At 36.6% G+C, this 15,120-nt stretch overlaps 1 protein-coding gene across 1 annotated transcript; it reads left to right on the top strand.

The window, feature by feature from the left end:
* Positions 1–4,048: 4,048 nt before the first annotated feature.
* On the top strand, positions 4,049–14,936 carry LOC136251921 (uncharacterized). The gene is made up of 4 exons (XM_066044312.1): positions 4,049–4,217; positions 9,548–9,769; positions 11,772–11,954; positions 14,628–14,936. Exons 1-4 carry the CDS (start codon positions 4,131–4,133, stop codon positions 14,727–14,729), a joined length of 594 nt encoding a protein of 197 aa, XP_065900384.1. The 5' UTR covers positions 4,049–4,130; the 3' UTR covers positions 14,730–14,936.
* The last annotated feature ends 184 nt before the right edge of the window (positions 14,937–15,120 follow it).

Below are 15,120 nucleotides of genomic sequence, written 5' to 3'. Positions count from 1 at the left end.
TTGAGTGGCTATATAATGTATTGTAGTTATAAGTTAAGAGGGGGTAGACGTGCTCCCTCTACATGCATCCACCACTGATGCAAACTACGCTTGCATATATTGTAACTTGCTTTTGGTCACTGTTTTTAAATTTTTTACCTTTTCAGTTTGCAGGAAGTCTTACAGTTGCTTTGTTTATAGTAAAAGTTATTGTAGCACATGCTCTGACTCTGACTCTGAGCTTATGTTGTGGTGTTCACACTTCTCTGCAGCAGTAATTTCCAGGTAATATAAATATAAGTGGGTGCCTGGAGTTGATTCAGTAGAATCAAGAGTTTATAATGGTGCTATAAACTCTTGGTAGAATATATAACAGTGACTGTGTGGAATTAAGATAATTCACCTAGTGGTCACATCTTTCACCTACTATGCAATTTAATGTCTAAATTGCTACTATTTTGCAATTGTAGTTTAGAGTGTATTGCCAATAGGATGGTCTTATCAGTTGATCTAATTTTGTGCCACGTGATAGAAAAGTCAGAGTGAGATTCAGTTAGTACCCCTAAGCACGCAGCTGTACAAAATTAATAGGACATGTCTATGAAAGTAAAAGAGCTGTATCTGGTACAGTTTATTCTTATTGACCATGCTGTCTTGCTGCTTCTCTAATTGCAGGGCTAGTAATTTGGCTGCACCAGATTATGCCAGTACAGGAGCAGACCGGCTGGGAGGACAACTTCAACAATCAATTTTACAAAATAGAGTTACAACAGATATGAATGTTATTGGGGCTCTAGGGGCTTGCCCCCATGCAGGACAAAATTTCATATTCGTTTTAGAAGTTCTATTTATTTACAGAGAGAGTATTTTATATGATTCTGCCATGCCATTAAGTTACTACGTACTTTTAAAAATGCAAAAGCGACTGTTCTGTTACAGTGGCGGATCTAGAAATTTTCAGAGGGGGTTTCAGGTCTAGGAATTTTCAACACTACTGTCAGGGGTGAGGCTTTGGAGTCTCCAAAGTCTCCAAAAATGGAGTCTCTGGAGTCTCCAAAGAATAACTGACTAATCATTTAAAGATGTAGCTATGGAGTCTCTGAAGTCTCTGAAGTGGAGTCTCTGAAGTCTCCAAAAATGGAGTCTTTGGAGCCTCCAAAGAGTCTCCAAAGCCAAAGTCTCCAAAGCCTATCCAATAAATATTAAGGAGTCTCCAAAGAGTCTCCTTAATATTTATCGGATAGTAATACTTGGGTGTATTATTTGATGAGCATTTAAATTGGAAACATCACATTGCCAACGTCTGTACTAAAGCTAACGCAGCCAAGTCTTTCCTGAGAAGAAACATTACTTACTATCCGATAAATATTAAGGCCAATTGTTACAAATCCTTTGTAAGACCAATTTTAGAATATGCACCCTCTGTATGGTCACCACATATGCAAACTGACATCAGTTCAACGATTCAACGCAGTGCTGCACGTTATGTATTGAATGATTACTCATTGCACAGTAGTGTAACTAATATGCTCTCCAATCTTAAATGGCCCTCTCTAGATCAACGTCACTCCTATAACAAATTACTGATATTTTTTAAACTTGTCGAAGGATTCCAACCCTACAACTGACATCAACTACCAGGGGACATCACCAACGATTCAGAATCCCACAAGCCAGAATTAACCTTTACCTACATTCTTTTTTACCATCAACTGTCAAGCTTTGAAACAATCTACCTAATCATTTAGTTGAGATTTCATCTCTAAATTCTTTTAAAGAACAACTGACTAGTCATTTAAAGATGTAGCTATAATCAATATCTGTGATTGTATACTCTACATGAGTTTTACACAGTAACCATAATAATAATAATAATAACCTACACGAATCGTAAATAAATTAGGGGCGCGCGCTGTTTTCAGACCAACCCTCCCTGTATACCGTATAGCCTAAATATTTCGAGTGGGGAATTTTCGCTGATTTCGTGGTTTGGGGGGTTGTCAGCGATAATTTTAGCCTTGAAATATTTAGAGTCTAATACATTTTGGGGGTGTTTGCAAATCCGCGAAATTAGAGGTCAAGGGTAGGTCAAGGGTAAAATTTTCGCTGATTAGAGGTCAAGGGTAAAATTTTCGCTGATAACACCCAAAACCGCGAAATCAGCGAAAATTTCCCCCCTCGAAATATTTAGGCTACACGGTATCCGCCACAGAGCAGTTGACTTAGTCTCGCGTGGCCAGACCACTCGAAACTAGTTGACTGCTCTATTAGAGCATCTTGCAAGTGTAAAGGGGGGGTATTTCCATGCTCCACCCCTTGTCCTAGTTTCGCGTGGCCAGACCCTACTCTCCGCGCCGCGATTATTGATTGAGATAATTATAAGCGACTCTCGCAGCTAGGCGCTTATAATTATCAATCGATAAGGCCATACCTATTTGAAAAGTTGTTGCTCGGACCCGACCGACCCTCTTTTTATAAAAGACCAAAAAAAAAAAACTCAAGTGATTGTTATGTTGGCGGACTTGTAGCCGAAATGGCGGCTAATGCGTGGTTATCTGTTATAGCGAAGAAAGGAGCTGTTGTTGTGTACCCTCGTACAATTCGTTGTCAACAATGGAATGACACGTTTGGAATGGGTTTTTTTTTTAAATATGACGGTTTTTTGTTTTTTTTCCCCCGACCTACCGACCCTAACTTTTCCTTAAAAAATCCGAGCAACAATTTTTCAAATAGGTATGGCCTAAGCGCCGCGCGAAGAGTGGGTCTGGCCACGCGAGACTAGTAGCCTAAATATTTCGAGGGGTAGACCTGGTTGAGCAATATTGAAAATTTTCGAGGATTTGCAAACACTTCCAAAATGTATTAGATTATATGGAGGTTTAACTATTTCAAGGATAAAATTTTTGCTGGTAACCTCCAAAACCGCGAAATCAGCAAAAATTTTCCCCTCGAAATATATAGTATACGTACCCTTGTTCTAGTCTCGCGTGGCCAGACCGCTTTTTTTCTCTTTGTCATTGGGTAGGGAGAAAAAAAGGGTCTGGAACAGTTCGAATCCCACAATCGTCTTGACACGTCACGAATCTACGTCACAAGTATGTAACCCATGCGCTTAAATTCCATTGTAACAAGAATGCTACAGCACAACAATAAACAAATAACTTACCTAAACAACTAACAACCGATTCAATCTATTATCGCCTCGAAGGCAGCTTTAGATGCTGATAGGTTTATAAATACGCGCTTAAGGTCCCCATATGACATTGTTACGCGAATATAACAATGTCATATGGGGACCTTCTTACACACTTGACAATCAAAAACTTGAAAGAATGCAGCGTAAAGCAACCAGAATGATTCCATCTATCAACCATTTATCATACTACGACAGATTAAGATATCTGAACATACCATCTTTACAACACCGTAGACAAAGGGGTGATTTGATATATTTGTACCAAATTCTCAAAGGCAGTTATGATATAGAAAATCATTTATTTACCCCATCCACTTCTACTGTAACAGAGGTCACACAAGGAAATTATTCAAACATCACACTAATTCGTATACAAGATCTAATTTTTATAGTAACAGAGTAATCAATGACTGGAATTCATTACCCCAATCTATTGTTGATTCTCCCTCTGTCAATGATTTTAAAACACTGCTGGACAGACACTACAGTAATTGCTTATTTGATTTTGTATAGTAATTAGAATAGCTAAGTACATAATAATTATTAATTTTGTTTATGGATGTACAGGCATAAGCCTTTATCCTTAAAATACAAATAAATAATATAATTCATTGACGCAAGCGGCTACTATTTGAAAACGCATCACGTTTCTTTGGTTAACACCCCCCAATTATCCGGGGAGTGCTAAGACGAGTGTGGGATTCGAACTGTTCCAGACCCTTTTTTCTCCCTACCCAATGACAAAAAGAAAAAAAAAGCGGTCTGGCCACGCGAGACTACCCTTGTTCAAGGCCTATGCGCCAGCGCTAATACAGAATATTTCGATCGGATGTACCGGTATCGTATGAAAAAATTAAGAATCACGTGCTAAGTCAACCATAAACTAAAAATATATTTGGTCGAGAGAGGCACAGAGAGCCTGGCGAACTGCTGACGTCCGGATTTGCGCATTATTATGAAGATGATCGGCATATCTTCTGGTATAAGCGTGTTGAAATCCTGGCAAGGAATTGTGGAAATCTGTTTACGAGTAGCTTGCACGGTGAGCCGCTAGCTATGCGGATATGATATGATATGCATCTACAGTCAATTATGTCTGTGACTGTCCTGGCACATGTACAATAGTGATGATAATTATATGTGTACGTATAGTGTGGCCAAACCACATAGCTCTATATGTCTGCTCTTCACAGCTTTTTCTATTAGCTATTTTCAAGAATCTACACTAGCTATATGCAGATTAAGAAATCTATAGCTTATATTTTTTCCATGTGACCGACACCCTGTCACAGTGATATATGTTTCCCCGGGTAACGTGTTTCCCGCACGCATATCCCTAGGGATCCGTGTTTCCCCGCACACATATCACTAACTCGCTAGCGACCTACAAGTCACAGTGATATGTGTTTCCCCGGGTAATATGTTTCCCCTTTATAAAGTCATGTGCAACGTACGTAGTGTTATAGCATATAGGCGCGCATGCACTTTTAATAATCATAGCTAGCAGCCATACCTATACAACTAATAATGCTATAATTATACATGTTGATGGAGGAAATCCACTGGCATTCAACTATAACAGCTAAACTGTGCTGTGATTTGGCTATGTAGCTATAGCATCAGTTTAATAAAACAGTAGCTACAAATACATGTATATACAATAAAATACTATCTCTAGCTATATAGAGTAAATCATGTGATTGCAGCTATGTATAACTAATCAATGTAGCTAAAGCTTTGGCATGCAGTCAGTCATTATCTACCCCCTTGCCGGTTCTATCTGGGGTTCCCCAAGGGAGTATTTTGGGACCTCTACTCTTCATTATTTACATGAATGATTTACCGTCTTGTGTTACCATCAGTAAAACTTTACTATTCATTGACGACACCAAGATTTATAATACTGTTTGTAGTCCTGGAGATATTTCACTGTTTCAAAATGATTTAGACTCAGCAACTTTGTGGAGTACGAGATATAATATGTCCTTTAATCCAAAAAAGAGTGTCCACTTATATTAATGCAAAAGTCATCACTAATTACAAAATAGCTGACACACAAGTTTTAACAAATAGTTAACATAAAAATCTCGGAATTATAATATCATCAGACCTATCTTGGGATCAACACTACAAAAACATAAGACCTACAGAATGCTAGGACTGCTCCATCGCAGCTTTAGCAAGCATCAAACAATGACAGCCAAGAGAACTTTGTATATTTCCTTAGTGAGATCGCAAGTTATATATGGTTCAGTGATTTGGAAACCTAACCATATCAAGCAGAGGGGGGGGGGGCTGAAGCCCCCCTTCATATTTAGGCTTTACTTGATCAATATGCTGAGAATTATAATGAAATTTTGTCTTAGCATAATTATATGATCACTAATAATAAAAATACTCATAAAACCACCTTATAAACATCTTTCCAAGGTATTATCAGTGGATTTATGCTAAAGTTTATGCAACAAGGACCTGGATCAGCATTGGAGGTGTACAAGATCGAGATACTCTAATAGAGCAGTCAGCTAACTACTCTAATAGAACATTCACTGAAAACATGTAGTTGGTTCTGTTATGAAATTTTTCCAAATCTGCCTACACCTATACATACAATGAAGTGTATTGGTCTGTTTAAAGGGCTTCATTCATCCACTTGTGTAGTTAATATGTATGACAATACTTAATTCAGGTACACAATTTCCATTGAAAATGCTCTCAGATTCAATCTTGTATTGTTCAAATTTCAAAATTTTCCACTTTCAACATTATTATTCTAACATGCACCTATTCAGTGTTGTGCAATTGTGAGAGGGGTGCATCATGTACTTGGTTGTCTGTACCTACCCAAACTTTTCCATTAGCAAAATGCTTCAGAGAGCCATACCTATAATCTGAAGGCAGTATATATAATCTACAGGCAGAAAATATTATGAATTTTATGTGGGAATGTCTCCAAATTGCAGTATTTTAGCATCTATTTTTCAAAATTTCCTGGGGGAGGGGGGCATGCCCCCAGGCCCCTCTAGTTCCAGCATGCTTTCGCTGAGCCCCCTCCCCTTTATAAATCCTAGATCCGCTCCTGTCAAGGACATCACACTTAATGAGCAGGTCCAGAGAAGAGCAACAAAGTTTATTTTAAATGACTATAGTTCTGATTATTAGTATAGCTAGCTAGTATAATTATTGTATTAGCTTATATAGTAGCTATATAGCTATAACTATAGCTATATACATGCAATATGCATGGGTGTCTATTAGCTAGATATAGCAATATATCTACTGAATGGTTGGATCGCGTACTGTTTGCAACTATAACCATAGGACCTTGGAGTTACTGCACGATGGCTATATCTTAGTGGGAAACACGGATCCCTGGTGATATATGTTCGGGGAAACACGAATCCCTAGGGATATGTGTGTGCGGTGAAATATTAAAAAAATCGCTACGGGAAACACATATCACTGACAGCTTTTGGTGGGAAACACGGATCCCTAGTGATATGTGTGCGGGGAAACACGGATCCCTAGGGATATGTGTGCGGGAAACACGTTACCCGGGGAAACATATATCACTATGACACCGACACCAACAGATATAGCTACATTCTAAAATCCAAACGCCCTTGCATCTAGTATTGAATTAATATGATGATAACGTCATGCTGTTTTCAGATAAAATATACAATACAAGATAAATTACAGGTGATAATTTGGGCATAGAGACTCACACTGTAAAAATTACTAGTTTCTGACACAATACTCACTATTTTTGTGTAGTGACCCTCACTACACAGTAGTGAATGTCACTACATGGCACAAAATAGCCTTCTTCAGCTGTAGCAATTGCAAGCTCAAAGAAACATTATAATTTTGAAGTTCTAGGAGTAATGGACCATAATGATGATCTTTTCTGGAGCTAGCAGACAAGAAGCTTAAGTGGTGTGGTATTAGTAGCTATTGACAGTTCTAGTAAAATAATGGAGTCATTGAAAACATTAAATTATTAGGGCTGCAATGAGTTAAAGATTGGTTATGCTGTTAAATTAAATCAACTTGTTAACCAGGTGCGGGGCCCCAGATTCTTGAGAAAATTGTGTGGGTGTCTGTGTCTGTATATAGCATGCAGCCTTGCTAAGTTATGTTCCAATGCATGACACAACAAGTAGTGAAAAAAAGGAATGAACGCTCCTGTTGATCCTTATAACACATTTGTCCTCTGCAGTAACCTACACACCACCAACAAAACTACAAGCATAGTATGAAAGACATCCTGCAGTAGCAGTATCAGCACATATGTCTCGGTCTGGATTAGCTATACACCTCAGACTCAATCCCACATTGATCTGCAGTCAAGGCAGAAGAGACATAACTGTACAATAGGCTTGAGTTTAATGTGTTTTCCTACTGCATATGCATTCTGGAATCACCAGCAAAATCAATCTTATACAGTATTTCCATTTCTTATAGTCTCATTGTGCCGCAACTTTTATTTTACGACATGCTATGAGAGATCAGTCAAAGAAGACAAGTGAGATAAATAAAATTTCTGCCTGTTCTGTATACAGCTGTTCTTCCAGCCACTAGCTATATGATCCAAAAAGCTGATATGTGTAGACATTGGCTTTTTAACAGGAAATCATGCACTATGAACTCCTAAAGTCATTTTGTAGCCCTGGTGGTATATAGCAACAATACAGTATTAGTTTATACCACTGAAAACACATCGTTATAACAATGTAAGTAATACCAGTGTTTCCTTGATAATTTAGAAGTATAATAGAATATAGAAAGGAATGAAATGGGGTAATTCCAAGAGTTCATAATATTTGTATACAAATATTTACTGAATGGTTCCAATGCAGCTTGAAAAAGGTTGACTATAAATTTTACTGAAACCAAATTAAGTTTAGTTGAAACACAGCAGTATTGTTCACTTAATGGGATGTTGATCTTTAACTACTATTGACAAGCTTTCATTTTACCAATAACAGATATAGAGATTAAGTGATTCATGCATAGAAATGATATAATTCAGAGTTTACTTTGACATCTGGCTAACAACTTTAGAACACAATGCAGCAGCTACAAATGAGGAACTATACATCAATAGAACAAGTACACATGCACCACCGAACATTAAGTTTAGTATCTCTTTAGCTAAGAATAAGGCTGAGTTGTGGGTTTGATTGTAAGTTTTTGGTTCTGTGCATGCCAGTGATGCAGAATAGATGTATAAACTCATCTAAGAGTCTCATACATTATTGATATGTGAGATTCAGCCTATTATAATGTTGATACACTTAATGATAATCATAAATGATTGTAAGGCTGCATGTTTGAGGCACCTAATAGAATTCTCTCTAGATCTATTTTTAGATGCAGCAATTCAGCATATTTACATATTTAGATATTTCAACATATGTACATGTAATAATACCACTCAGGTGTCCTGCATGTGTGTTCAGGGATATATGTCCTGTATAATGTATCCTTTTAGGGGTTGTACTTTATTATCTTCTCAAGCTCCCATTACTATTTCAAAAAGTAATCTAACCACTGTGGAAGTCATGTCATCTTCCATACTCAGTCGCTATAGTTCAGTAATCATATATAACAGTGAAAAATTAGTTCCCCATATGTGACCGAATTTTGGAAAATCACTCATATGGGCACATTTGACACCTAAAATATTTAATGATCAAATCACAAACTTTATAGTGCAAATCTACTTGTTGATGGTTTCAAGCCATTCTCAATACCTTAAATTGTAAGAAAATTGTTGAAATATTTTCAAAACTGTGTTCTGCGCTTATTAGCAACCCACTATATTAGCAACCCACTAATCATGAAAATTCTAATTATTTCATGCACACCCATATGGGTGATTTTCCAACGTTCAGTCACATATATGTAGTGACCAACTGGTTGTCCCATATACAGCTAAATATATATTAGTCTAGGTGTCCTATCTGAGGATTCCTTTACTAGTGCCTGGATAATTCTAGTTACATTGCTGGAGGGCTACTGTATCATTCCAAACAAATACAGGCATTCTTTAATGTGCCAAGCAATTAGATAATTGGCCATTACTATATAATATTAAGTAGTTAACATTTTAATATCATAGACATGACAGCAAGTATGTAATATTATACAGGTTGGTTCTACATGCATGGCCTTACTTTATGTCTATGTTAATTGTTGTCTTAAAATACATTATTATCACATATATGTCATAAAGTCAAGTACTCATGCTGATCCTTCTCTAATTATAAACTATAGCTAGCAGGTTTCATTTACAAGACAATAAATAGTTTGATAGATAATTGTGTGCTATTATATATTTTGAACCTTTTTAAATTTCACTTGCAGGTGTTGTGCATTATAGTACTGATTTGTGCTGCTGTTGCACTAGCTACCATTAGAGGTAATCATGACATTGCTAATGACAAAGATGCAGATTTGTATGCATCTGGTCCTGGGTGGTTGATATTTGTGGCTGTCATGTGCATGATCATTGAACCAGCAATAACAGTGGTACGATTTCTTAACATCTCTATTGTCAACCAATACTTTCTGATTTTTACATTTTCGGTAAGTGATAAAACTTCATTGGTGTATAAATGTGCATTATTGTGAAGGTGCATGTTCACTTGTAGATGAACAGCAGTTTAGGATGTTGGATACACATCTAGCTATATAGTAGCAGTTTTTATATAGTGTCCTTAGGAAAATATCGGTGTATCTCAAGTTGCATAAGACAGTTTGCTTAACAGAATGCACACATCCCATCAGGGTTGCATGGGGTAACCCATGCAGCCCTGATGGGATGTGTTCTTTAAAGTATATCAGTGCAGGGAACACAAACAGCTGCATATGTGCAAAATTGCTTTGTTTGGATACAGTTAAGGACGCATTTGTCATTTGTATATTGTACCCATAGGTGGATCTGAGGGGGGGCAAGGGGGGCTTGGCCCCCCTTGACCCTTCTCTTGCCCTCCTTAGACTTACAGGACAATATGGGCACCAGAAACAGGAATCATGCATTCACACTGTATTCAGAAGTACAGAAAGCCAACAGGCAAATAGAAGACAACAGTTATAAATGCACTTAATAGTTATAAACTGTACACTGTGAAGAAAATGAGGCAAATAAGTTCGAAATTTTGTGTTTATGATAGAGATACTCTAATAGAGCAGTCACTACTCTAATAGAACAGTCACAATTCAAATGTCATTAACTGACAATTTTTGTAACAATAGCTACTACCTTATTTTGTTTAGTACACTTTACCATCAAACAGGTTTATCTAACCAATTTTATATGCCTTGCAAAGCAAGCATTTTGTTAGCTAAATAAAATGCTCCCAAATTCAAACCTAAGAGGTCTAATTTTAAAAACTTCTCAGAAGATATCCAACTAGAGTCTTAGAAAGTGTGTATTCCCTTCATTCATCCAGCTAGCTATACCAGCCAAAGTTATGCAAATGAATAAAACTTTCAATTGTGCACTAGAGTTCCATTATTCTCTTAGTGGAATGAGCACTGTTTTATCCTATAACTTCTTGCACCCCCACCCCCCCTAGCAGTGTCTCCTAGATTTGCCTATGATTGTACCAAATTCTTGGAGTGCCTTGCTTCCTACTTTTCCTGCTTTAGCTACTTCTGTTGGTTTGTCAAAGTACATTTTTTATGGCTGCATCTAATACTACACACTTTTAAATAACCACCATCTACTTAACTACTTTGAATCAAACTTATAAGTAGTCTTTTTACTTGAATCCATAATGATATAGCTGCTAGACTTCATATGTAGTAAGCTGTAGCCATTTTAACTTCATGATGACCAGAATCAAATTATAGGTGCAATTTGAAGCATTTTAACAAATCAACTCATTCAACTGTAAATATTTAAAACAGGCTATTACAGTCAATGAATAACTGTTTTGATAGAGTTACTATATCTCTGCAGGGTTAAAAATTCATACAGCATTTATGAAACAATAGAAAACAAATCTTAAATGCTTGAAAACAGTTGGTACAGCGGTAAGAAATACAATTATCATGTGTAAAGTGTTGATTTCCAATAAAACTCAACATTCTATTAGAATGTATTAATTTTTTGCAATTTTCAGCCCTAGTTAATTGTGGAGATATTCTGAGGGGGTTAGCCCTTCCTTCCCCCCAAAATGCATAGGGGAGCTTACTTAGCCCCCTTTCTGCCACCTATTCCTAAAGCTGTAATTAATTTAATCAAGAACATCTTCCAAAACTACGTATGTAAGTGACACTATAATTGCTTATTACTTAGAGCTGGAGGGTTGCATATATCACACTCTCCCTCATTACTGTATTTCTGAACACTGACAGCTTCAGACATTTATGCAGTACATTTTCTCCTCCCTTTAAAAATGAGGTGTGTAAGCAGTACATTGTTAATCCAGGAATAGTTAAAGTACATATTTATTAGTCACTATCCCACTAGGCTAGTGTAACAGGAATCATATATATGTATAGTATATATGTATGTATGTATGTATAATGACCTCACAAACGTTTAAAATTGCTAACTGCATACAATATATTCATTATCTAGGACATATTCCTTAGTGGCATATTTGCAGTGGGCCTGTTTGCTGGAGGAGTAGCTAATGCAGTCTATGCCAGTAGATTTGCTAATGATTACGATGACTTAAAGCCTTATTGCAAGCGTCATTATGTTCATAAAGATACCTGTGATGATCTCAAAACAATAAGAGATGCTGAAGGAGCTGCAGCAGTAAGTTGCGCATTGTCATAGTTGTGCATGGAAGCTGCCTTAGAGCCTTCAAATAGTCTATCACAGCATACTACACTAGTACTAGAATGACAGTACACATAAGCTCCACATAAATTAGGTGTATTGTATCCAATTATTAAACATGTTCAAAAAGTACCATGCAAAAGCAGCCAAGGTGTATAAAAAGGGTGCAGCCTTCAAAAGCCTGGGTGAAAAAAGTCGTGAAATCAAAGGTGGGGAGCCATGACATAATGGTGAGGGCTTTAAAGATGGGCCATCCCTACTGCTTGCTGTGAGGTGCCCACTGCTGCTTTTGTGATTTGCAGGTAGGTCTGTGTAGTTTGTTTATTATTCATATTTAGGCTCCAATCAGACACATGGAGATGAAACCCCATTACAATTCTAGGAACTGTTAGCTAAACACACTACAAAGTTCAGAGATCTTAACCCAAAGTTGTAGCTGACAAATACTGTAATGCTATAGTACGAGATAACTAGCTACTGTAATTAGCAATTTTAGTGAATTTAACAGCTCTATGTAGTACTAGTGTAAAAATGAAATAGGGTTCATGAGTGAAACAAGTTAGTGATGGTATTACAACATACATGGCTTTGTGGGATAATTCCTACATTAGCATGTTACCTCCATCTCTGTTCAATGCCAAAGTAGAGATTTTCCTACATAGCTATGCAAATACCATCCCTCATATAACTGGCAAGATATCTTGCTTCACTAATTTTTATTATTGAACCATAATTCATTTTCTAAAGTATTCACACTAGTTTATAAACATTTCTACGATATACATGTTTGGCTGTTCTGTTAGAGTACATCTAAGGGTGATTGCTTTATTGAGTATCTTGGCCTTACTGTTTATCTTGAGTGAGCTAGCTATGTAATAGATTAAGGAGTATACATGGTTGCATGCCTTTTTTTCTACAGCAAAACTTCAGCCAATCACAGTTAGATCACTGAGCCACATGACTACTGTGTTCTGATTGTTTAAAGCTGTAGCCACTGTGCTTTACAATTGATTATTTAGAGCCATGGTTACAAAATGTACAATATGCATGATAACATATGAGTACGCTGCTCTACAGATACAAGTGCTTCACATAGTTTGTGTCATCTAAATGTGCTCCTCTGAGGAAAGTGTCAATACAGAAAATCATCACATCAGTATGGTCTCTTCACATTATGAAGAAGAATACGAAATTGTAGATATAAAAAGGAAAGGTAAAGCACAGAAGACAGACAATCATCACAACCAGAAAAGACAATGCCAAATTTTTTTAGCCTCTAGCCTTGCAACTGCAGGCAGGCAGACCAAAAATTGAGTATCGTCAAATTGAGAGAAAAAAAAGACTGTTTTCTTGCTTTTACAGCTGCATTTGATTTTAGAGGCATTTTGATGGTTATTAAAGACAGTACTTTCCATTCAATTTTTCATACTACTGCTATACACTGTTTGATTAATTTGATGGATTGGTGTAACCATGAATATCATGTCTCAGTCCGGGCTATAATGACAGAAATTGAGCCCATTTACCAACCAATACGGTTTATTATCACATATTATTGCTGGTAAATAAATTACATATGTAGTACTAAATGACCTCCAATGTAATGAAATTCTCTTAGATTTGATTTCAGGTAGTCAAGCTCCATGTTACTAATAATTAAGACTTATAGAGTGCTAATTAGTCAGCTCCAGAATCACTTAAACCTCTGACATGGTTTTGTATACTAGTGTTGTTTGTACAGAAAACATATAATGCAATTTGACAAAATATAAAACCTATGAGTCAAACGTTTGAGGAACTAGCTAAAACTAGGAAAGAAACCTTAAACTTTTGAAGAGACTATTTAAAATTTTGTGACCAGTGGTGGATACGAGTGGTTTTGACTGAAACCCAGGCCCTTTGAAAATGCACTATCCCAAAATCTGTTTACAGGTGGGTGGGTGATACTACGTAGTTTGCTGGCTAGTACTAGATTAGATGCTGAGCTATCAAAAAACTATAGGCAGTGGATATTGTGCTGGTACTGATTTTGAACATGAGATGGCTATTTTACTGGCAATACCATCATTTAACACTATCAAACACACTAGTTGTATGAAGGTAAGTTTATGGTGAGTTTGAGGTGATCTATCACTGTCAGGTGACAGCTTCTGGGGGACACAACCCTCCAGACCCCTGTTTCATATAACTATTTTCTTGATGTACTTCCTTGCTAATTTCTGTTGGCTAAAATCACAACAGGCAAGAAGATACCATTGTGTGTGTACATACTGTGATACAAATATTCAGATCAATATCACTTGTTCCAGCTAGATATAATGCGTATATACTGAAAAGAAACAATGGGTCACTTGATATAATACTGAATCATCAAATACTCCTTCAAATTTAGATTGCTTGTTTAGGAATTAGTTTCTGGATGATTTTTAGTGTGTAGGAACCTTCAACATACATTACTGTACTATATATTGGGAGGATATTTCATTGCAATAACATGATTGTTTCATTATATCATGTATAGATAGTTTGTTTCCCACCACCCATAGCCTGTACTGTGTTAAGAGCTATATGGATTTATTATAATAATGTGTACTGATAGCTAGTTTTAATCACTAACCACATGTGTTGCATATTTCGTGTTTTTCCCAGGCATTCTCCTTTTTTGCAATGGTAACATTTGGAACATTAGCAGGCATCATGATTGTAACATGGTTTCTTATGCGACAACGCTCATCAGAAGAGGATATTTAACTGTTTCTGATAATAGACATAAAGCTGCTGTATATCCACTAACTTTGTAGTGTTGCAAAGACAACAGTAGCATTGTATTACAATAGTGTAGTTGATTTGTAGCAATTAATTGTTATATTAGTGGATATTCTTTCAGGAGTTTTCTGTATATACACACACAGACTCTTCATAAGCATTTACTACAAGTTTACTACAAGTTTACTACAAGTTTACTTTTATTTTACATGTTCATGATTGTCTCAAATTGATGACTGGTTCTTAACAGTGGCAGTCATTAGTTTAGTGTGCAGTGGCAGATCTAGATGGGTTTCTGTGGTTTTAACAGAAACCTCCTTTTTAAATTTAGCAGTCTAACTGGCTTCATTATTGTTGTATTGACAATTTTTCAGAG

The sequence above is a fragment of the Dysidea avara genome, chromosome 3 (assembly GCF_963678975.1).
Source record: "Dysidea avara chromosome 3, odDysAvar1.4, whole genome shotgun sequence".
NCBI classification, from domain to species: domain Eukaryota; kingdom Metazoa; phylum Porifera; class Demospongiae; order Dictyoceratida; family Dysideidae; genus Dysidea; species Dysidea avara.
The sequence above is the reverse complement of the archived record's forward strand: the minus strand, read 5'-3'. Positions and strand labels throughout refer to the sequence as shown.

Bases quoted from the DNA above. Each gene is read 5' to 3' on its own strand.
- LOC136251921 (XM_066044312.1), top strand. From the start codon at position 4,131: ATGAAGATGATCGGCATATCTTCTGGTATAAGCGTGTTGAAATCCTGG. The intron at 9,770-11,771 runs GTAAGTGATAAA...TTCATTATCTAG, and splicing joins TTCTGATTTTTACATTTTCG to GACATATTCCTTAGTGGCAT. The intron at 11,955-14,627 runs GTAAGTTGCGCA...TGTTTTTCCCAG, and splicing joins ATGCTGAAGGAGCTGCAGCA to GCATTCTCCTTTTTTGCAAT.